General features: G+C 60.6%; 2 protein-coding genes and 1 non-coding gene across 3 annotated transcripts in view; 2 read left to right on the plus strand and 1 right to left on the minus strand.

The window, feature by feature from the left end:
* Positions 1 to 454: 454 nt before the first annotated feature.
* Positions 455 to 5,436, minus strand: Tprg1l (tumor protein p63 regulated 1 like). The gene is made up of 5 exons (XM_042702027.1): positions 5,213 to 5,436; positions 4,648 to 4,739; positions 4,252 to 4,428; positions 2,601 to 2,754; positions 455 to 1,601 (listed from the first exon to the last, which is right to left on the minus strand). The coding sequence occupies exons 1-5, from the start codon at positions 5,402 to 5,404 to the stop codon at positions 1,407 to 1,409; spliced, it is 810 nt and encodes a 269-aa protein (XP_042557961.1). The 5' UTR covers positions 5,405 to 5,436; the 3' UTR covers positions 455 to 1,406.
* Positions 2,924 to 3,026, plus strand: LOC122127402. Its single transcript, XR_006151139.1, has one exon. It is a non-coding gene; the product is annotated as a U6 spliceosomal RNA (small nuclear RNA).
* A 9,763-nt stretch (positions 5,437 to 15,199) lies between the features above and the next one.
* Megf6 (multiple EGF like domains 6) overlaps positions 15,200 to 23,790 on the plus strand; it is a 91,384-nt gene continuing 82,793 nt past the window's right edge. Inside the window, exons 1-2 of the mRNA XM_042701995.1 lie at positions 15,200 to 15,318; positions 20,220 to 20,354. Of these exons, the coding sequence (XP_042557929.1) occupies positions 15,200 to 15,318; positions 20,220 to 20,354 (254 nt within the window). The remainder of the gene's footprint in view (positions 15,319 to 20,219; positions 20,355 to 23,790) is intronic.

Raw genomic sequence — 23,790 nt, forward strand, 5'->3', positions numbered from 1 at the left:
GAGACAGCGCCCCTCTGCTATAGGTCCTCTTCCAGCCACTGAGTGCTCAGGACAGGGTGGCTGCTCCTTGCAGTGCAGTCTGCTCTGGAGTAGGGGCCCAACTCCCTGAGGCACACCCCCGAGGGGCAGCGGGTTGAGGCTGTCCTGGTCTGCAGGTCAGTTATGCAAGGAGTCCTGAGTTCCTGGATCTTGCTCTGCGAGGGACACCCCTGGCCTGTCCAGCCCAGCTCCGGGCAGCTCTATGAGGTGCCCACGAGGCAGCCAGGCCAGAGCTCCACACAGTGAATCAGGACTCACGACTGGACCTGTGCTCCCCACTTGCCTGCCTTTCCACAGAGGAGCGAGCAGGACAGGCTGCATCCCCGCCCCAGAGCAAGCGGACAGGCCTGCAGAGCTGCGTACATGCTGGTGTGCCATTTTAACAACAGCAACTTCAAAAAAGGAGCAACGTCTCTGTGGTTCTAAATGTCTTTACTACACAACCAAAGCACGGGCTGAGCCCATGTGCACCGTCTGCACGCCCCAGCCTGGCAGCCTGAGGCCCACAGCACTGGGAATGAGGACGCAGACAGCAGCAACTGAATTTACTAAGTGCCTCAGGTGATGGGGGACACTGCGGATGCAGCCTTGGACACCACAGGGAACGATGCAGAGGCTGCAGGAACAGGCTGTGTGGGGGGGGACATCCAGGAGGATCTCATGTGGCCTTTTATGAAAGTGCATCTTTAATAAGCAAACCTCCCAGCCCCCTTTAAACACGAATAGAACACAAACTTAGGATACATCTAGCTGTCAAAATTGTGTGCAAATAACGATCAATGGCGACTCCCTCAAGTTATAAGTTGTGTTAAGGACTAACCTTTTATGCCTCGACAAGGTAACAATTATTAACACAATCTGGATTGATTCTAGAAAGAGGATGACTTTAAGCCGAACTTATTTACAAGACCTGCTGTTCACTAGGAGCTAAGCAGGCCTAGGCTGCATCTTGCTCGTGACCAGTCTGCTGACTGCTTTCGTATTGAGCTTAAAAAGTGGACTGGATCTCAGATACAAAACTTGACGCCAAGTGTAAACATGTGCAGTCGTGCAGGCACTGAGACCAGGACCCTGCCACCGCACGGGTGGGGGCGGGGGTGGACGGCTACAAGCCACACTGGGCATGCTGGAGGGGCGGGGCTACCAAGAGCCTGGGGCACGTGGAGTCGGACTCAGGAACACCAGGGGCACGGCAGCTCATCTTTATACTTTTGTAAGCTCACATCAGCCGGCATCCGACATCTGACTAAATACATAGAATCCACTTGGCTATTCTAACTGTGCTCAGACCCCTACACGACACCCCACCCCTGTGGCCCACGCCCCAGCCCACCGCCAGCCTCGGGGTGTGCCCACCATGCTGACACTCAGAAGCCTATTTTGCCTCTGGTCATGGAGTAACCCAGTTTGGCCTCGTTGTTGATGAAGGACATCAGCCCCACATAGGTCTCAATGAAGAGTGGGCACTCCAGGACCAACACGCTGTTACCTTGTCCTGGCAAAGGACTTTCTTTCTGGGCTTTTTTGACAGCCTGGATTAACAAAGCCTTGAAGCTTTCCAGCTTTAAAGAGAGACAGAAAAAAAATTACAATATAGCTTTAACTTTTAGGCAAAACCAGAATCATCCATAACATGGAAAAAGTAGCATTTTGGGAATTTAAGCCCCTCTGAACTCCACAGTCACATGTGACATCATGACGGGGGGGGGGGGGGGGGGGGGGGGGGGGGAGGTCTAAGGAATGCATCACAGACAACCCATCCCCAGCACACACAAAGGATGGGCAGCAGAAGCAAGATGGCACAGGGTAACCACAGGGTGTGAAATCCGGGAGACAGACAGCGCCACCTGCCTAGTACCTCAGCTAGGCACTGAGCTGCTTCTGTTAAAAGGAGTATACTCTAATCTTAGAGTGTATAATAAACACATAAACCAGCATGATCATAGTGTTACCAGTATACCTCCTGTATGTAACCACTGCTATGAGGACCTTTTGTTTTTGTGCAGAGCTGGGGCTTGAACCTGGAGTCTTAACATTGTGCTGTACAAAATTTACAGTGAGGTTTGTTCGGCCAGCATTGTCACCAACAATCAAGGAATGTGTGGCCATGTGACCTGAGACAAGCCTGGCGTCACGAGGCGAGGGCCTCATGGTCTCTGCCCCTCCCTGTCCGCTGTGGCCTCCCTGCTCTGACCGCATTGGTGCTGACTGGAGTGGCCATGGGCATACTGCACTTCCTGAGGGAGCAGCCTCGGCCGCAGCCCAGGGACCCCCCGCTGCTGCAGTCTTCACCGCGGTGCTCAGCAGGATGAGAGCAGCACAAACTTGCAGAGCCCATACTAGCTCCTCATCCCCCACGATCAGAGGGCAGCCGCACCACCCAGGCTGCATACCGCCTGACCTCTTACAGCACAGCCCCTCATCAAAACGCAAGCCATGTTCTCCCTGTTAGCTGCACTTCATGCTCAGCAGCCGTGTGGCACCGCACTGGATGGTGCTGACTGGCAGCGCGGGTCACTGCGGAGGGAGGGGGCTGTGCGGCATCGCTGCCCTCTGCTTACCTGGCACAGAGACGCCGTCTTCTCATCCACCCCTGCCATCGGGTGCTCTATGAAAGTGGCATAGGGCACGCTGGTGGACCAGGGGTTCCACCTGCTCATGAAAGAAGGGCGGCTCTGCTTGTCCCACTGGATGCGGATCCCAAAGCCTTCTCGCCTGAGGGAGCAGAGACGGCCGTCAACAGTGCACACAGCACTGGGGCTGAGCGTGGGACAGCCAGAGCGGCTCCCCACAGAGAGCGGCTGATGTCAGCGGTCACTACATCTCCAGGAACAACTGCTCTAAGAACTCCTTAGGTGTGACTAATTTTGTTCTCTTGGATACACCAAACTTCACTTTTATATGCCTATGAAATTGGAACTATATGGAGATTGGCGTGGCCTCTGTGCAAGGATGACATGCAAATTCGTCAATCATTCCATAGTTTTTTAAAAAAAACTCACAGCCAGGCATGATGGGAAACACCTGTAATCCCACTTGGGAGGCCGAGACAGGAAGGAGGATCATGAGGTCAAGGACAGCCTGGACAGCACGGCAAGGCTTTGTATTCCCTCCTCCCGTAACTCCAAATGAACGGGAATATATTAATCTACCCAAGTGTTTTTGGTTTTTGTTGGTGGTGGTGGTGGTCATGGGGCTTGGGCACAATCCCTGAGCTTTTTTTCTCAAGGCTAACAACTCTACCACTTTGAACCACAGCACCACTGTTGGTTTTCTGTTGGGCAACTGGAGATAAGAATCTGCACTTCCGGGCTGGGAAGGTGGCTCAGTGGTAGAGCGCTTGCCTTGCATGCATGAGGCCCTGGGTTTGATTCCTCAGCACCACATAAGCAAAAAAAAAGCCAGAAATGGCGCTATGACTCAAGTGCTAGAGCACTAGCCTTGAGCTGAAGAGCTGAGGGACAGTGTCCAGGCCCAGAGTTCAGGCCCCATGACCGGCCAAAACAAACAAACAAACAAACAAAAAAAGAATCTGCACTTTCCTCCCCGGCTGGCTTCAAACCACGATCCTTAGTTCTCAGTCTCTGGATTACAGGTGTGAGTAAGCCACTGGTGCCCAGCCATCCCTGTAATGTCCTAATGAGTGTTGGCTAAAACTTTTCTAAAGGTAAAGTCTCCGTCTCCTGAATTCCCTGAATTCCAGATCTCTAAGTTTTATAGTTTGACGATGTGCTGATGTCTACACATTTCTCTTATTTTAGAAAACTCTCTTAAAGCATTGATCAGCTCCTAAAAATAAGTCATGAGATATTTTCAGATGTATCTAACTTTTGGCAATATCTATACATTAAAAAGTATCACCTTACTTTTTTTTTTTCTTTTGAAAAATCTACCAGTAAGGAATACAACATGGCCATGTAATTTTCTCCTGGCTGGAGATAGAATATGCTTATGTGGGAAAGTTCCAAGTTTGCTTTTAACATATCAGCTCTGCTTCCATCTATCAAAGACCACATAAACCAATTTTACTGCAGGCCTAAGAGCTGAGGCTGTTTGCTGCCAGCACCCCTTTCACAGAGGCATCTGCTGCCCTCAAGTCACTAACCTCTATTTTAAGGGCCTTTCCATTACTCCTTGAAGCTGAGGGCAGAGACACAAGAGCATGGAGGAGGCCCTGACACCCGGGGACCTGGGCCCTCTGCATGTACTTACTTGTTGAGCGACTTCGGGGGAAACTGGAATTCCCCGTAGGAGATGGTGTCCACGGCACCCAGCGCCACCCTGACCACCTGCTGGCACTGAAGGCTGATGAAGTCGTATTTACAGATGAGCAGCGACTGGTCGGTGACCAGCACCAGCCTTTCCTTCTCGTTATTCCAGTGGTCCACCCTGGAGGCCAAGACGAGTCAGTTGGGGGCTATCGCAACGGCCCCCACCCTTCAGGACCATGGTCAGGCCGACCGGGGCCCACGATTCAGGGCAGGACGTAGAGGCCTTCCTGGGGGACCCAGGAAGGTGCCCCGGCAGCGCTGCCAGGCCGGCCGCTCTGCCAGGTCGGCCGCTCTGCCAGGCCCGCCCCTCCACCCGAGCTCACGCCATCCCGCTTACTCGGTCAGCAGCCACACCCCCTGGATCTCGCCGTCCTCCACCGGCCGGACCACCGCACGGATCTCCTCCACCGCCTGCTCGATGGTGCCGGGCTGGGCAAGGCCGAGCCAGAAATTACTCCACGCGGCCCGCCCCGGCCTTCCTTCCCCGGGAGCCCCGGCCTCCGCCCCGGCCCGGCCTCCGCCCCGGCCCGGCCTCTGCCCCGGCCCGGCCCAGCTTCTCCCCGGGAGCCCCGGCCTCCGCCCCGGCCCGGCCCAGCTTCTTCCCCGGAGCCCCGGCCTCCGCCCCGGCCCGGCCTCGCCCCGGCCCGGCCTCCGCCCCGGCCCGGCCCAGCTTCTCCCCGCGAGCCCCGGCCTCCGCCCCGGCCCGGCCCAGCTTCTCCCCGGGAGCCCCGGCCTCCGCCCCGGCCCGGCCTCCGCCCCGGCCCGGCCCAGCTTCTCCCCGGGAGCCCCGGCCTCCGCCCCGGCCCGGCCTCCGCCCCGGCCCGGCCTCCGCGCCGGCCCGGCCCAGCTTCTCCCCGGGAGCCCCGGCCTCCGCCCCGGCCCGGCCTCGCCCCGGCGCTCACCCGGAACACGAAGTACTCCTTGACGCGGGCGCGGCGCGTGGGGTCGTGGACGCTGAGCGGCCAGAGCGTCTGGCGCAGAGGCGCGCCCGATCCCGGCCGGGCCCCGCCGCCCGCCGCCACCTCCTCGCCCGCCGCCAGCAGCGCCGTCGGGCTGGTGCCCGCCGAGTCCACCGAGTCCCGCAGCTGCAGCATCGCCGCGCCGGCCCCGCCTGACCCCGTCCTGGCCGCCGTCCGCCGCCGTCAGCCCGGCCGCGCCCCCGGCCACGCCTCGCTCGAGGCCCGCCGCGATTGGCTGCGTCCTGGCGGCCCCGCCCACGGCCGCGCTCCCCCGAGTGCCAGGATTGGCTCTGTCCCAGCCATCTTTCGCCATTGGCTCCGGCCCGCCGCGGTTCAGTCACTCCCCACCTTAGCATCGCCGGAAACGACGGCGCTCAAACTACTTCCTGTTTACGGATCTGGAGGGGGTGGGACCGAGGCCGGTTGCCGGGGAGATGCGGGAGGCAGGGCGGAAGGGGCGGAGCCCCGCGCGGACCCGGTTTCCCGGGGGGGGGGGGGGGGGGGCGGCCGGCCGGCACCGGCAGCGACGCCCCTGGGCCCTCCGCCGTGCAGGCTTGGATGTCTGCTGGGGGCCGGGGCCGTGCGGACGCCGGCGTCCATCGGGGCGCACGGCCGCCTTTGGAGGCAAAGAGAAGGGAGCCCCGGCGCAGGACGGATGCGGGCCGAGGGCGAGCAACGGCCGCTCGCATGCGCGGCCCGGCCTGGGTCCCGGCACAGCTCCTGCCCGGCCCTCGGCCCATCTCGGTGAAAGCAGGCGAGCGGGCCCGCGGTGCAGGCCTGCCAGCGGTTCGGAGCCAGCCCGCAGCCAAGGCCGTGAGACCCCCATCTCCAGAGAACCACAAAAGGCTGGAGCGGAGCCGTGTCCAGTGACCGAGCTAAGGGGACAGCTCGTAGGCACTGAGTTCACACCCCATTACTGAGGGGGGAGGGAGCGGGAGAGACAGAGACAGACAGACAGACAGCACGAAAGCTGCTGGTCCCAGTGCTGCCCTCCTTTGAGCTCTCCCTACTGCCTCCTGGGCCTGCATTGATGACAGTCTACTGTCGCTTCTGACTCCCTCTACCCCATCATGCCCCCTCTTATGCTTCTCCAGGCTTTCTAGAAACTTAGTCTCCCAGGAGACATCTTGCCATTCACCAGGGCTCACTAGATGCTATGTTCTCGGCTTTACCCAGTCGTCCTGTTCTGTTCTGTGTGCGCGCGGGAGTGTGTGCGTATGAAGGCACATGCAGAATATTTGCTGGAGGGCTGGAACTGGAGATCCTGTAGAGGGGAAGAGTGGAGACGTTCCGGGGGGTGGCAAACACGGAGGTGTGAGCCTGGGCCAATTCCAGGACGCTGACCTGAACGTCTGCGAGGCAGATTCCACGCGGGTGCCCGAGCCCTCTGGGCATACGGAATGACCTGAACACCCATAAATCAGAGCAGCAACAAAGCGGGGACAGGTGACTGAGTGGGTGAGACATGAACCCAGCATTCTGTGCGTGTCCTCAGCCACCCAGCAAAGCGCCCCACGCTCTCTGTTTAAAACAGAAACTTTCTCACACTTTCCAAGGCCCAAAGTTCAGAAGCAAGGGGTGGCCAGGGCCTCACAACCTCAGGAACTCTTGGGGATTTCTGGTGCTGGCCTGTGGCTGCCTCTCCTGTCTCCCTTAAGGCCCATCTTCAGGGGATCAGCCTTGAAGACTCTTTTTCCAAATCAAGTCACTGCAGCACTGGGGGAGTCAGAGCTTGAATGTACCGTCTTGGGAGGGGGACGCAACTCAGCCAGAACAAATGGGTCGTTGAAAAGTTTCGGGGACTGCGTCTCCCAGGGAATGAGTGGGGTTCCGGAGCCTCTCGTGGCTCTGTTTAGAGGCGGTTCCCACATTGGCCAGCAGGGGGCAGCATGCCCTCTGGGCCCACAGAGTGGGTTAAACCCTAGATGGATGGAGTGGTTATTTATCTTCCCCCAGAAGCCTGGAAACCTCCGCTGGGAAGAGTGGATTCTTAGTTTCCTGATGTTGTGACTAAGCAGTTCACAAGATCAATGGAAACCATGGGCCTCACCCATACCACGCCAGTACTCTCCCAACTGAGCCACGCTCCCCGCCCGAGTTCTAGCTTTGACGCCTGTCTGAGGGACACAGAGGGACCCAGGGTGCACTTCAGAGCTGCCAGCATCTCCTCTCGGAACCAGGCACCACGCTGCCCGTGCAGGGCTCTGTGACATGCTCCTGGAGGAGGTGCTGCACTTTGGACCTTGCTGTGGAGATGCTGTTTGACCTCTGCCCCCAGTGGGACCAGAGTTCAGCTGTGTGGCAGCCCTGAGCTCCTGATCTCTCGATGATGCAATGTGGATCCATGAGAGAAGCAGAAAAACAAATCTCCACCTGGGATGGAAGGTCTGAGGGCCAGGCAGACCAGTGCTCCCCACTCCCAGAGGCATCTCCTCTCTGGGCTGGACAGGTGCTGCCTGCCGCCTCTGTGGGGTATCAGCTTCCATCCACTGCTGTAACAGAGGCCCTCCATCTGATGACTGAGCCCAGAGGCATGCATCACGTAGGGCCCGCACAGAGCTGGCTCTTCCTCAGGCTGCCAGGCCTGTGGGCTCCAGTCTCTCCAGCTTGTGGCTCTCAGTCCTTCCTGGTGCAGTGGCCCTGGCTTCTCAGCCGCTTTTCCTCAGAGTCTGGCTCCACAGCTGCCTGCCTTCTCCCTTGTCATTGGACTTAGGGCCCACTGGGATGACCTGGCATGGCTTCATCCTGAAGTCCGCACATCCCTGAGACCCTTCTGTGTTTGTGAAAGTGAGGCCCTGGGGCTGTCCCTTCAATCTGGACAGGGCTGTCTCCTCAGTGCCCCGAGTGGGCGTTTTGCCCCCACTGGAGACACTCGCCCCTCCCAGACCCCCCTCCTCCCTCCCGCAGCTCCCAGGGTAAAGGAGGAGAACGGGGAGACGGGGAGGCTGTGTCAGAGCGCAGAGCGCGTCCATATGCTCAGACACCACATGGCCACTGGACGGTAGTGGGGCTCGGAGACGAAGCCCCGCAGGCCAGCTGTTCAAGCACTGAGCAGCGGTCAGCTTCGAGGCGGCCACACTACTTCTGTTTCACAAATGAGGACAGGAAGGACCAGGAATAGAGTGACGGGTCCAGGCGAGGAGTCCCAGGCTGCGCACCAGAATCCTGTGACTTGTCATCATGCTTGCCTGTGTACGTCAACACGTGTGTGTGTGTGTGTGTGTGTGTGTATGTGTGTGTGTGTGCTCCTGGGGCTTGAACTTGGGGCCTGGGCACTGTTCTTGAGTTTCATTTTTTTTATTTTTCTCAAGGCTAGCGCTCTACCACTTGAGCCACAGCTCCAGTTCTGGCTTTGGGGTGGTTGATAGGAGATAAGAGTCTCACAGGGGCTGGGAAGGTGGCTCAGTGGTAGAGCGCTTGCCTTGCATGCGTGAGGTCCTGGGTTCAATTCCTCAGCACCACATAAGCAAAAAGAAAAAAGCCGGAAGTGACGCTGTGGCTCAAGTGGTAGAGCACTAGCCTTGAGCTGAAGAGCTGAGGGACAGCGCCCAGGCCCAGAGTTCAGGCCCCACTACTGGACATCCCCCCCCCCCAAAAAAAAGAGTCTCACAGACTTTTCCCACTTGGACTAGCTTCGAATCACTGTCTTCAGATCTCAGCCTCCCGAGTAGGATTGCAGGTGTGAGCCACTGGCCCATTTTGGTTTTGCATCTGTAGTGGTTCAGAGGTCTAGAAATGAACTTGAAAGGGCAACAAGCATGGCTGACAGCAGAGTGCTTGCCCAGCAAGCGCAGAGGCCCTGAGTTCAAATCTTAGCACCACATCCTGAGGAAAAGAAGGAAAGAAACTCGGAAATCAACCAGCAAGCTTCTAGGGCAGAGCTTCAGACACGTGCCTCTCTAAAGAATATTCCAGATTTGTGTGTGTGCATGCCAATTCTGGAGCTTGAGCTCAGGGTCTGGGTGCTGTCTCTAAGCTTTTCCTGCTCAGGACTGTCACTCTACCTCTGGAGCCGTAGCTTCACTTCTGGCTTTTTGCTGGTTAGGTGGAGGTGAGAGTCTCATGTACTCTCCTGTCCAGGTTGGGTTTGAACCTGGATCCTCAGATGTCAGCCTCCCCCTGGCTCCCAGCTGTCCCCAGTTCTTGCTGGGATGATGTTGGGGTCCCGGTCATCACTGGCATGCGGAAAGTCCAGTGACCTTGAAGGCGCTGTGGACACCTGTGTCTGAGGGCCTGCAGATGCCAGTGGCGTCCATCACACTGTCTCCCAGCCATCAGGAGGAGTGCCTAGAACTGCTCAGACAGTGCAGTGCGCTGCTGGGGCCGGCAGACCCCTGGGACCTGGGCAGCTAGAAAGGAGGCTTCACCTTCCTCCTCGTGGGAGCCTCTCTCCGTTTTGGGCAGGCTTTGGGCAGGCTGCAGGATGGTGGCCCGCGGTGGCCCCTGGAGAGGACAGCAGCCATCTGCTTTGGAAATGAGCTCAGCGTTTGGGTCCCCTGCTCTCCCCTCTCCATGCGTGCTGTTTTTCTTCGGGCCAAAGATTATTTTTGTTATTTCCAACAGAGACTGAGACACAAACATTGCCAAGTGGTGTCTTTCAAAAGTGCTTTTCAGGAAGGCTACAATGATTGTTGGCCGCTTGTAAATATAGGATGCTGTCCACACCTCATGTCTGTCTGAGTCTCCAAACCAAACTGGGGTCCCAGGCCTGGAGAGTGGTGCCATCCACCAGACCTGAGGCGCGGCGGTGGGCCGGGGTGCAGAGGGAAGGCCGAGCCCCCGGTCGGGAGGCGGTATGCGGTCCGTGAGCTGCGGTACTCAGCGCCCACAGTCCTCTTCAGGATGCCACACGCTCAGGGACCAGACACCCCACAAGCACTTAGGAGTACCACAGACAAGTCTGTATCTTGTAAATGAATGGCACAAACAAATCCTAAGGAGGAGTCTGGACATCTGTCTCCAGTTTCAAGGAAGACCTTTGAATGCCAGGTGCCAGTACCTCACGCCTGCAATCCTAGCTACTCAGGAAGCTGAGATCTGAGGATCACGGTTCAAAGCCAGCCCAGGCAGGAAAGTCCATGAGACTCTTATCTCCAATAAACCACCTGAAAACCAGAAGTGGCACTGTAGCTCAAGTGGTAGAGCGCTCGCCTTGAGCTGAAGAGCTGAGACAGAGTTCAAACCCAACTGACAAAAGGAAGGCAGGCCGGCCAGCAGGCAGGCCTTTGTGAAAAGAACTTAGGGCAGAGTCCAGGTTTGAGGTGGCCCTCCCACATTGATCCGGGAGGCCAGCTGAGAACCAGTGGGCTTCAGCACCTCTAACTGCCACAGGGGGGCAGTGTCCTCACAGGGTCTGCACAGGCCTCCCCTTCTAGTTGAGACCTGCCTTCCCATAGTTCTGAAAGAATGTACCTATTTAAGGCGATCCAACTAAATTACAATCAAGCTAAAGAACAACGAACGAGAAACACCAAAATAATTCCGAGGGACTGGCGGGCCTTGTACAGCCAGACGCTGCCCAGGAGAATCCACCCCGGGACACAGGACAAATACGGCAGCGATTTGGGGCTGGGGGTGAGAGTGGGTTGAAACACCCAAAGCCTTTCTGCAGCTTGTCATTGGAGAAGCTGTTTCCTGACCTCGGCGGCCTCGGCACCTGGACCCCGGGTGAGCCGGTCATCTTCTCCCTTGCAGCAGACTCAGGGCAAAGTCTGCATGTGGTCACTGCGTGCCGTGTACTAGCTGGGGGCCTGGCTCGGCTCGGTGGAGCCCTGCCTAGCGAGTGCTGGGCCCTGAGTTCCCACTTCAGCAACGCCGCCCCCTTCCTCCAGAAAGAGATGCAAAGCACATGATCTGGGTCCTGTGCTGATTTTCAAGGCCAAAACTCGGACTTGCAGAGTTGGGTGACACCACTGGCAACTTCAAAGCCATCATTCCACTGGGGAAAACGGCAGTAAGGATTACGCCCCACAAAGTGTTGTTTTCTTATGAAAATGGACCAGTACAGAAAGCATTTCCTGTTCACCTTCATTGCTAGAAAACAAAACCTGTTTATAGCGCATTAAGTGTGTGTGTGTGACAGTGTATTAAACACCTATGGACAGGGTAAATTAGGTACCCTCTGTATTCGGTTGCCCTGTCAGGAAGAGGCAGTTTGATGCTCAGCTATGGCTCAATCCCTGCTGTGCCAGGCTGGGCAGGACTCTGGGGAGAGGGGAGACAGGGAAGGGCAGTCCCTGGGGTCTTCAGGCCCATCACCGCCTATCAGACAGACACCCTGCCAGACAGGGTGTGAGGCTCACCCGCGTTACCTGCGCTGGGGTTGAGAGCGCTGTCTGAGCATGGTGGTGGATTTCTTCTACCTTGAATAATGTGGGGGAAAGACGTGGCCTGAGCCCCGGGAAGGCGGTGTGGCAGGTGTCCTCACCACAGGGACTTCCCAGGACCACACCGGTCTGTGCCCCGACACCTGCCTGGGGCCTGGCGGCGGAACTTGGTGCCTGGTCAGAGGCAGAACCACAAGGAGGCCCAGAGAGCAAAGCTTTGCTCAGAGTCCTGGGAGGCCAGGGCACCCAGAAATGCATACGTGATTTGCTCATTTTTCAGCAAAGTAGCTTCTTTTTGTGTTGCTTTTCTTCAAGAGGACCCTTGAACGTTACGTTTCAGGGCACACCAAACCCGGGTCCTCCCTTGCCCAGAGATTCTATTTTATCTGTCAGCATTCTTTCCTTCATCCTCAGATAAGCTGGAAGAGTTTCTGAGACTGAGTCACCCTCCCATCCTCGCCCCAGAAGGGAACTCAGCCAAGGGGCACCTTCCACGCACTTCCACTAAAGTGCACTTCCACACCACGTACACACTTCCACACCACGTACACACTTCCACACCACGTACACACTTCCACACCATGTACACACTTCCACACCATGTATACACTTCCACACCTTCCACGTACACACTTCACACCATGTACACACTTCCACACCACGTACACACTTCACATCATGTACACACTTCCACACCACGTACACACTTCACACCATGTACACACTTCCACACCTTCCACGTACACACTTCACACCATGTACACACTTCCACACCTTCCACGTACACACTTCACACCATGTACACACTTCCACACCTTCCACGTACTTCCACTACAATGCACATCCACACCATGCACGCACTTCCACTACAGTGCACTTCCACACCATGCACGCACTTCCACACCTTCCACGCACTTCCACTACAGTGCACTTCCACACCATGCACGCACTTCCACACCATCCACGCACTTCCACACCTTCCATGCACTTCCACACCACGTACACACTTCCACACCTTCCACGCACTTCCACTACTGTACACACTTCCACACCTTCCACGCACTTCCACTACAGTGCACTTCCACACCATGTAACACTTCCACTACAATGCACTACCACACCATGTACACACTTCCACACCATGTACACACTTCCACTACAATGCACTTCCACACCATCCACGCGCTTCCACACCATGTACACACTTCCACACCATGTACACACTTCTACAGTGCACTTCCACACCATCCACGCACTTCCACACCTTCCACCCACTCCCACACCATGTACACACTTCCACTACAATGCACTTCCACACCATCCATGCGCTTCCACACTATGTACACACTTCCACACCATGTACACACTTCTACAGTGCACTTCCACACCATGCACGCACTTCCACACCATGCACGCACTTCCACACCTTCCACACACTTCCACACCTTCCACGCACTTCCACACCTTCCACCCACTTCCACACCATGTACACACTTCCACACCATCCACGCACTTCCACACCATGTACACACTTCCACTACAGTGCACTTCCACACCATCCACACACTTCCACAGCATGTACACACTTCTACACCATGTACACACTTCCACACCTTCCACGCACTTCCACACCATGTACACACTTCCACTACAGTGCACTACCACACCATGCACGCACTTCCACACCTTCCACACACTTCCACACCTTCCACACACTTCCACACCTTCCACGCACTTCCACACCATCCACGCACGTCCACACCATGTATGCACTTCCACACCATGTACACACTTCCACACCATCCACACACTTCCACACGATGTACACACTTCCACACCTTCCACGCACTTCCACTACAGTGCACTTCCACACCATGTACACACTTCCACACCATCCACGCACTTCCACACCTTCCACACACTTCTACACCTTCCACGCACTTCCATACCATGTACACACTTCCACACCTTCCACACACTTCCACACCATCCACACACTTCCACACCATCCACGTACTTCCACACCATCCACGCACTTCCACTACAATGCACTTCCACACCATTCACGTACTTCCACACCTTCCACACACTTCCACAGCATCCACACACTTCCACACACACACACGCTGACACACCAGCGGATGGTGCCCAGCTGACTCCAGGAGGAAGTGGTGAGCGGTAGTAGGTTGGGGAGATGCAAACTTGTATCTATACCTTCTGGGCGGGGCCCAGGGCTGAAGCCGGGCACTACGGGTATTTTCTTCAGACCCTCAGACAGACATGGGGGAAAACCAATCTCAAAGCCAGGTTTGGGGCAGCCTTTCTGTAAAGATGCCAGCGAGGAATAAGCAGAAGGTGAGGTTGAGGACAGTGCTGGACAGACTGGGGTCCTGTCCGTTTGGAGTGCTGCCCCGCGTTTGGGGTCGTCCTGAGCAGTGAACTCTCTGGAATAGTTCTGTGCCCTTCACTGTGTTTCTTTGACTTATGGAGCAGGGCAGGGGCTGCCCAAGGCCGGACCCCCGTGTTTAGCTCCTAGGTCTGCAGTCCACTGGCGCTGTTTCCTCTCCTGGCCCAGAGTACCCTGCCTCTATCGCAGAAGTAACAGCACCATGTTCCAGGCAGAGCCTGGTCCCCATGAACAGGACAGTGGGGGAAGGGGGGCACGGTTGTGGCTCCCTCTGCCTCTCAGTCCTCCATGGAGGAGATCAAGGGTTCTGGAGTCTTCAATCGAGATGAGGGAAGGACAGGGGAGATGGCCTGCCATCAAAGAGCACCTGGGGGGGGGGGAGGGAAGGGGGAGGGCTGGCTCAAGCCGGCATCCAGGCTGTACCTCCCAGCGCCTTCAAAAAGCGACCCCGGGGCCCAGTGACAAGACCCAGTGTCCAGCTCCGGGTCTGCCTGGCTCTCACCCCGAGGTGAGGTTTCAGGGGGGGAGGAGGGCTTGACTCCGGCCCCACAGCCACCCCAACACCCAGGCCGCCCTCTCAGAAATGGGGATGGAAAGGCCGGGAGAGGAAGCTGGGGCCAGGGAGGGGGGGAGTGCCAGGCCAGGGTGGGCGGAGTGTCCACGTGGTCCCATTGTCTCCCCACCTGCGACCTGGGAAGGCAGAGAGGCTGAAGTCTATGTTGAGGGTCCCGGGTCTGGAGGAGCGGCGAGGAGAGCCGTCGCCCCCTCCCCGGGCCGGGTCACTCATCGGGCCGGGATCCGGGGCTTGGGGTACGTGCACGCGCGCGGCCGGAGGTGGGGCCTGGAGCATGGAGGAGGGGCAGGTCTGGAATCGGACCCCGGGCTGGGGTGGGGGGTCTGGGCGGGGCCTGGGGCGGGCCGGGGCGGGGCGGGGCGGGCCGGGGGCGGGCCCGGCCTCTCCAGCGCCCTCTCTGCTCCCTGCCCACGGCGCCCGGGGAGTGTGGGGCGGGGAGGCCCAGGCGCGCGGGGCTCGGCGCGGCTCCTCCGGACACGAGCGGGAAGCTGGATCGCCCGCACCTGCAGCCACCCAGGGCGGGGGCCATCCGGGCTCCACCCCGCGCGCCCTCCTGGGCCATGGCACAGGTGGAGACAGCGGCTCGGGGCCGCCGGTGAGGCGCGGAGGGCCCGGCGCGCGCCATGCCGGTCCCGCGCCACGCGAGGTCGGCGGGGCGCGCGGTGGCCCTGGTGCTGCTGCTGCTCCCCGCGGTGCCGGCGGCCGTCCCGCCGCGGCCGCGGGTCCTGCTGCAGCCCAGCATGTGAGTTTCGGGGGCCAGAGGCTCGGCCGCGCTCCCGGGACTCGGGCCGGCGCTCGCGGCTTTGTCCCTGGGGTCCCAGGACCATGGTCTCGGCCTTAACGGGGGCGGGTGGTCACGACCCCAGGGTCTGTCGTGCGTGGGGTTCCCCGGTGCGTCCTCTGCCCCTGGGGTGTGGGGTCGGGCCGCCGCTGAACTTGCGGGACGAGGGCTCCGGGCCCCGCGGCGCAGGGTCAGCCGTGGGCCGGCTCGCCCCGTCGGAGAGGAAGCCGCCCGCTCCCACTTCCTCTCCGAGCGGCGTCCGGGTCTGGGGGCGCGGAGGGGGGGTGCGGTGTGTCTGGGGGCGCGGGGGCGGAGTGTCGGGGTCTAGGGGCGTGGAGTGCGGTGGGTCTAGGGGCACGCGGGGGAGGGGTGTCGTGGGTCTGGGGGCGCGGGGGCGGGGAGTCATGGATCTGAGGGCGCGGGGACGGTGCGTCCTGGGGTACGCGGGGGAGGGGTGCCTGGGTCTGGGGGTGCGCAGGGGCGGGGTGCCGTGGGTCTGGGGGCGTGGGTTTGCGGTGCGGGGGCGGGGACGGTGCGTCCTGGGGCGCGGGGGTGGGGTGCCTGGGTCTGGGGGCGCGCAGTGGCTGGGGGGGCGGGGAGCCATGGATCTGAGGGCGCGGGGATGGTGCGTCCTGGGGTACGCTGGGGTGGGGTGCGGTGGGTCTGGGGCGCGCAGGGGCGGGGTGCAGTGGGCCTGGGCCGCGGGAGCGGGGTGTCGTCGGTATGGGGGCACGGGAGCGGGGTGCGGTGGGTCTGGGGGCGCGGGGGTGGGGTGCGGTGGGTCTGGGGGCGCGGGGGCGGGTGTCTTCGATGTGGGGGCGCGGGGGCGGGATGTCGTCGGTCTGGGGGCGCGTAGGAGCGGGGCGCAGGGCCGGATTTGTGTTCCCCACGTGTGCTCCGGAGAGGAAAGCGCGGAACAAGCAGGGGCGGTGAGGGAGAGGGGAGGGGAGCCGCCGGGGAGGGGAGCCCCCGCGATGGATTCAATTTTGAAAAACGATTCCCCTATAGACCCTCAGCGGTCCTCCCCGACAGCAGAGCGTCCGGGATCGGGGTGGGCCCTCGACGGCGGCAGCGGGAGAGGGGAGCCGGCCGCGCCCGGGGCCTGCAGGCGGCGGGGAGGCGCCCGCCCCGCGGGCACACCAGGCCCCTCTCCGCGGGGCACCGGGCCGGCACGGGGCTGCACGCAGCGGGAGCAGGCGGCTCCGCCCCGGGCCCCTCCCCGAGTCCCCTCCCCGGGTCGCCTCCCTGCGTCTTGGTTTGCAAAGGGCCGGGGGCTTTCCACCCAGAGACCTGGGCCCCGTGCCGCCCCCGTGACTGGAGCGGACATTCCCCCGGGGAGCGGGGAGCGGGGAGCGCACCCGGGCCGGATTAGCGGGGGCTGGCGGCCGCTGTGGGCGCAGCCTCCTGGGGAAGCCAGGGCCAGGAGCCGATGGGTGTCTCTGCCCCATTGTGCTCCCGGTAACTGCGGCTCACCGCCCCTCCCGGCCCCCTCCCCGGCCCCCTCCCGGCCCCCTCCCGGCCCCCTCCCCGGCCCCCTCCCGGGCCCCCTCCCGGCCCCCTCCCCCGCCCCCTCCCCGGCCCCCTCCCCGGCCCCTTCCCCGGCCCCCTCCCCGGCCCCTCCAGCCATGGTCTCAGGTTTGAGTCCTGTGCCCGCCAGCTGACTCGGCCTCTGGGAGTCATCTGTGGGAGAGAGTCCTTCCCTCCCTCCTTCCTTCCCTTCCTCCTTCCTTCCTTCCTTCTCTCCTTCCTTCCTTCCCTCCCTTCCTCCCTCCTTCCTTCTGGTCCTGGAGTTTAAACTCAGGGCATGGTTCCTTAGCTTAGCTTTTTTTCACTCAAGGCTGGCACTCTACCATTTGAGCCGTGGCTCCACTTCCAGCTTTCTGGGGGTTAACTGGAGCTCAAGTATCTCATGGACTTTTCCTGCCCTGGCTGACTTCAAATCTCCAGCCTCAGATCTCCGCCTCCTGAGTAGCTAGGATTACAGGCGTGAGCCACCAGTACAGACTACAGGTTTTGAGAGGTGTCAGTTAGCCTTTGCTTTCCTCATCCCAGAGGAGTAGGGGAGGGGCTGGGGAGCACAAAGGGCTGTGGAGAGTGTTTTGTGCTCACTGCGGCCTCCCCTTCCTTTTGGAGGCAGGGGCTGGCGCGGGCAGCCACACCTCTCAGGCCGTTTTTTCCTGAACTGTTAGTTAGCTTCAGACTCTGGCCCCCAACAGCTACGCCTGGACACCATAGGTACCTGGGGCTCTGAGAGTTGCTGACGGTGCTATTCTAACTCCCACCCTGGACGCCCCGCCCCGTGGGCCCTAGTGAACCTGTTTGAGCCATGTGACGGTTCTCGACATGCTCAGATTCTCCAGCATCCCAGGACAGCGCAAAGTGATCTGCTGGCTTTTGCCTCTCCGTGACTGCTTCTCCCCTGGGGCTGGGAACAGCCACTGGCCAGGCCCGGGGAGGGGGCCGGGGGCTGGTGAAGATCCCTGCAGGCTTCCAGGCACGACATCCTGTGTGCCAAGACAGTTGCCTACACACTGAAGCTAAGGGCCAGGCCTGGCCCGACTAGCCAGGGGCAAGGGTTTTTCACTGAGCAGCAACTGTGCTTAGACTCAGCTCACCTTAACCCCTCCCACCTGGGGCAGGCTGGCCCCTCCAAGCTCAAGCCCTGCCCAGAGGAGGCCCCTACCCCGCCACTTCAGGATCTGCTTTGAGTGGCCAGATGTGCCCACAGGGGGATGCTGTACCTCTGAGAAGGGGGAGAAGGGGCTGGGCACCGTGCCGGGGGCTTGTCTCCTGCCTAGAGGAGGAACTGAGCGTTGTCAGGTCTGGGGGGAACTGGACTCCTCAATCCCAGAGCCTCACACTTCCCTGCATACCAGCTGCTCCCAGGCCGGCCTGGCATTGTCAGAGGTGAAGGAGGTGCTGTTGGGAGAGCCAGCTGCCCTCGGGAGTGGGTGAGGGGCAGCCTGTCTGCCTACCCCGTGCCTCTGACTCTGTGTACAGCTGCCCAGGGCACCTGCCCAGGCTCCCTGGGAGGTGTCCGTGGGTCGTCGAGTGAGTCCTGGAGCCCTCGGGCTGCTGTGGCTCTAAGTTCCTCTGCACGGATGTTCTGGGGTACATCATCTATAGAGGTGGGCTTCTTGGGCTCATAGCAGAGTGGAGGAAGAGAATGGCCTGCGGGTGGGAGGTGAGCCTCTCCAGCATTGGGGAGGTCAGGAGCTGGGCCAGGCCCAGCCCAGGGAAGGCTGAGGGGAAGCTTGCCCTGGTCTAGCCCCAGGCCCCTGGCCTGTCCTCTTAGGCTCAGCCTGGGGTTCTTAGCCTCTGACCGCCTTTGGGAAGCTGGGGGAGGGGAGTGTCCAGAACCCCCTCTTCAGCCATCTGAGGGGACAGAGTTCTAGCAGCTCCCGGGGAAGGCCGTAACTGTGGAGCCTGTTGCCCTGGCTCGATGTCACCTTAGGGACATTTGTTGATGAACTTTCCGGCCTAAGCACAGAGGAAGTGCTCCTGGACAGGTCCTGCATCCCGGGGGCAGGGCGGGGTGTCTGCAAGAAGCCTCACCTGGCCCAGGAAATCCCACAGCTGGTCACCCCCGTAGCCTGTGGGTCCCAGATGTTTACGGTGTCCCGAGGGTCCTCACCCTGTGGTCACCCTGGGCGAACTGGCCAGCCATGGCCCTGCGATGGGAAGTTTGGAGATGGTGGGGGCTAGGGCCCGGTGGGGGTCTGGGCTGGGGTGTGTTTTTGGCAGCCCCTTGGGCCTGGCTGGGCCTGGCTGCACTCGGCTGCGTTGTCCGTTGGTGATTGGCGGCTGGACGGGGTGACGGTGCCGTGGCCAGGCAGACACAGCTGGGTGCTCCTGCCATCTGTGGATGCTTTCATCCCCCAAGGGGTGGGCTTTCCACCCAGCAGAGCAAGAAAAGGAAGAAAAATAAAGTGTCAGGTTGCCAGAGCATCCGGCTGGGGGTGGCTGGCCGGGGGCCAGGGTCTCGGAGGCTGAGGCTGGGGTCCCAGCTCGTCCACTGGGGATGTGGACTGAGTCCAAGGATGCACTCCTGTCCCCGGGAGCCCCTGGGAGCGGGACTGGAGCTGGGGTAGGCAGGAGGGGGAGGGCCCCCCTGCTCTGCTGCCCCAGGGAAGTGGAGGAGACTCTGCACCAGGATTTGCCAGGCTCCCTGTGGTGCCCCATGGACTGGATGCACACTGGTCCCCTGCTGCTGGAGACAGCGCAGAGCCTGGCACTGCAGGCCCAGCCTCGTTCCCATCTCCCGCGGGCTGGTTTCCCTCCGTGGGTCACCTCCTGTGAAGCCTTGTTCTCTCTCCCCAAACTTTACATCTGGGGTCCTTTCCCCTCAGCGGGGCAGCTTGGGCGAGCCTGAGTTCTGGAAGGCCTGGAATGTTCCTCCTGCTGGCCTATCCTCCCAGGGACAGCAGCCTTTCCCCTCTGGGCCTGGGGGGGCTCTGGAAGGTCACTGTAGCCCCTACGGTGCTCTGGGTTCTGTGTCCTGAGCTGGGGGCTTCTTCAAGGAGAATCACACCGAGCTTGGAGCGGGGTGGGCTGCAGTTTCATTTTCCGGTTTCTCAGTCCCCCGTGTGGGCCCCGGGGTGAGAGGGAGAGCCTGAGCCCTGAACCGGTGGACTTGGCACACCCTGGGCATGGAAGGCCTGCAGAGCGCCAGGTTCTGGGTGGTTGGGTGACAGCTCAGGTGGTGTGTCGCCCACACTAACTCAGTTCCCTTGTTCTGGAAGGCAGGGTGGATGCCGGGCGGCACATGCATGGCATGGGTCTGGTCCCCGGGGGGGGGGGGGATGTGGGGGTGACCGGGGCTGTTGGTGGTGAGGTGCTGATGGTTCCTGTCCTCCATGCAGGCCCCACGTGTGTGCTGAGCAGGAGCTGACCCTGGCAGGCCACCGCCAGCCCTGTGTGCGGGCCTTCAGCCGCACGGTGCCCGTGTGGAAGCGGGGCTGTGGGCAGCAGGCGTGGTGCCTGGGCCAGGAGCGCAGGTATGTGGCAGGGACCCAGGACCAGAGGGGGTGGGGTCTGTGCTCGGCGGTGCCCGCCCCCTTCCCAGGGCCCAGGCCGCAGGTGTTGGGGCCCCGTCCTGGGCTCTGGGGGGGACCCAGCCTCTTCCACCCCCAGGAGTGAGCCGGCAGGGAGGCCACCCCACACGAGGCTCTGCTGCTCATCATCAGGCTTTTGTAGGGTGGGCAGGGAGAGGGCCTGGGGTAGGGGTTGTGCGGGGAAGGAGGGGCTTGCTGCCTGACCCTTAGGCCTGGTTCCCAAGCCTGCGTGGAACCTTTTATTGCTCAATATCGAATTTCAACATCAGTCTTGAGGAGTGCCTTTGCATACCTCTTCTCCGTTTATAGACTTGGGGTTGTAGAATCTGTCTGGCTATGGCGGGGGCTGGCTTCGGCCCCAGTTAGGTGGGAGATGTCTGCTCTGGGGGACTGGGGAGGGAAGGCAGGAATGTGTCCCAAGAGGGGTGTGGTGCTCTGCTTCTTTAGCCAGGACTCCAGCCTGTGAGGCTCTGGGGGGGGGGGGGGGGGCGTGTCAGCTCTCCCGCACAGGGCGCTGCAGGGATGGTGGCTGAAGGGCTGCGTCTGCACTGATGTCTGCTGCACAGGTCACCCCTGTTCACCTGGGGACGGTGGTCCCTGCCCCCAGGGTCCTGACCATGTCGGGAGACGTGCACGCAGAGGCGAGCTGTGTGTCTGGCTGATGCTGCTCAAGCCAGCAGCGCACAGCAGAGCCTCCTCCATCCCCAAGGAGCTCCCGGCCTCAGGCTTGGAGGGCCAGAGACAGGCGCTTCACAGTCTCCCAGCCTGCACACATGGGTAGCTGTCATGCATTTACAAAGCCGACCGGTGGTCCTGTATGCCTCGCGGTCCCTGCCATAGCTTGAGCAATGCTGCTGTTTCTGGAAGCATCCAGAAGCCACTGGGATCCATCGCTGGAGGTGTGGTGGGTGGCCGCCTGGGGAAGCCTTTGAGGCTGGCCGGGATGGTTGTGTCCGGCACTGGGTGTGGCAGGACCTCCACCTCCGGGCTGGGTGTCTGGAGACACCTGCTGACCCAGAAGACGCCACTTCCTGGGCTGTGAGCCAGCACCACAGGGTTTCCGACATGGTGTGCCTTTGGTTCTGTGTCAGGATTTCCTGGCTAGTGCGTGCGTGCGTGCGTGCGTGTGTGTGTGTGTGCGTGCGCGCGCGCGTGTGCATGCATGGATACATGCCTGTGCAGTGCACTGCCCGGCTCAAGATGTCTGGGCTCTGTTACCAGTCCTCCCTCCGCAGCCCGTGGTGGTTCAAGCTCAGTTCTGAGGGAACTGGTTGAGTTCCAGGCTCAGGACAATCCACGAACGGGCAGCTGTCTGCCGTCTAGTCTGGAGGGTGGCCAAGACCCACCTGTGCTGTGCACCTGCCCATGCCCTCTCCCCTTCCCCCTCCCCTTCCCCCCCCTCCGTCCTGCCCATGTCCCCTCCCTTCCTCCCCCACCCATCTGCACTCCTGGGTGCAGCTGGGTCTTCTCACTGCACTGGGGCCCTCAGGCTGCAGCCTCCTGCCTGGCTTGCAGGAGCTGGCCCCCAGTGGGCACCCAAGGCTCAGTCTGGCTCCTGGTGATCAGAGTTCCCTGGACGGCTCTGGCTCTTGCGTTCCTCTCCCTCTTGTTTCTTCCGAGTGGCTGAGGGCTGAGCCAGGCCGAGCAAGTGTCTCCCAAGCACTGTAGAGATAGACATCTGTCCAGCGGCTGCCCAGGACCTGGAGTGGTCAGGTGCTGGGACCTTCCGCCCATTCTTCCTGTGAGCCCTCCCCCTCTGCCCAGTCCAGTGGCCAGCCCTCCTGGACATTGCCTCTCTCCCACCAGCTGAATCATGGGCCCCAGGCCCCACCCAGTGTCCTGGGGCCTCATCTGTTTCCCTGACTTGTGAGCAGATGCCCATGTTCACCTCAGTGTGAACTCTTCCAGGAACAGGTTCTGGGCGGCACAGGGAGGTGGGCTCTGGGGAGATGCAGGGAAGGAGGGAGGGGAGGCTCGAAGCAGGGAGTTGTGACTCCTGCGTGATGTGCTGCGCGTCCACTGTGGGCAGCAGGGCTGGGACCTCCTGGTCACCTCCGCTCTCCAGGGTCTTCCTTCAGAGGCCACCGGGGGAGGAGCCAGGAGGAGCCGCGCGTAGCCGGCCCTAGCCACAGCCCAGGCAAGGGGAGAAATATTTATGCTGAACAGGCCCAAACCTGCTGCGGGCCGCAGATTGTTTGTGCCTTGGTCAGTTTCTGTCCAGGCAAGCGGTTTCATGTCCTGCCAAGGGGGGGTCTTGTATTTTGTATAAGGTGCTCCCAGCGTTTCCGTGCGGTGCGCATGCAGGAACACGCATGTCCAGGAAGCTGAGCCTGGTTTGTTTGTCCAGCAGGCCACAAGGCTTCCGGGCACTGGCCCCAACAAGCAGAGGCCAGTTGTTACCTGGAGACAGCTGTGCCACCGGCCACTCCCGGGGCTCTAGGGCCCTTGACCCTGTGGCTGTTGGCTGGGCCCCTGGCCACCTGAGCACAGCAATGGGACTGGAGGGAGGGGGCTGGGGTCACTGTCATCACCCCCCCCAACCCCGTCAGCTTTCTCTGTCTAGCCTCTGTCTCTGTCTCTGAGTCTGTCTCTGTCTCTCTTACCGTCTGCTCCTCTCTGTGTGTAGCTGTCTCTCCCTCCGGTCTTGTCTCTGTGGAGATCAAGGCCTCACAGCTTGGGGCCGGAGGATGCAGGTGTGTGGAGCGCTGAGCTCTGCATTTGTTTGCTGGACCTTGAGGCCAGAGTGCCCAGTCCAGCCTCGGCCAGGGCTGGCTCCTCCAGCTCCAGTGCCACCCACATTCTCCCGCCTTACAATGTGCCACCATCTCTGCCCGCCACCCCCTGCCTCCTGCCTTGTCCTCGTGTTCTTGGGAGGATGCCAGCTTCAGGGTTAGGCCCACCCTGACAAAGCGTGGCCTCAGCTAAGCACTGATTCAGCGGGCCTTAGATTAGTCAGGTGACTGGTGACCTTGGGGGAGAGATGAGCAGCAGAGTGGATGGGCGGATGGCCGTGTGTCTCATGGACTTGCTGGAGAGCAGGGCACAGCTGGGGACAGGAGTCACCCCAGGATGGAGGGCACCTTGGCCAGGCTGTGGGCAGTTGAGATTTGCTCTCTGATGAGGCGTGTGTGTGTGCGCATGCACGCACGCAGGTGCATGTGTGTGCATGCGTGTGCGTGTGTGGGACTCTGCCTTGCCTTCTGGATGGTCCAGAACTCTCATTTCCTTGGGAACCGAGATCCTTCACCAGGTCTGGAGGGCACCGCCCTGGCCCACTGCCCAGTGCTGGACCCCTCAGGCCATGATTCTTGTGAAAGTCCTTCCCTATTCTGGACTGGGCATGTGCACTCTGACCCCTGACCCTCCCGGACTGGCCTGT

The sequence above is a fragment of the Dipodomys spectabilis genome, unplaced genomic scaffold (assembly GCF_019054845.1).
Source record: "Dipodomys spectabilis isolate Male_0828 unplaced genomic scaffold, ASM1905484v1 ptg000299l, whole genome shotgun sequence".
Classification (NCBI taxonomy): Eukaryota; Metazoa; Chordata; class Mammalia; order Rodentia; family Heteromyidae; genus Dipodomys; species Dipodomys spectabilis.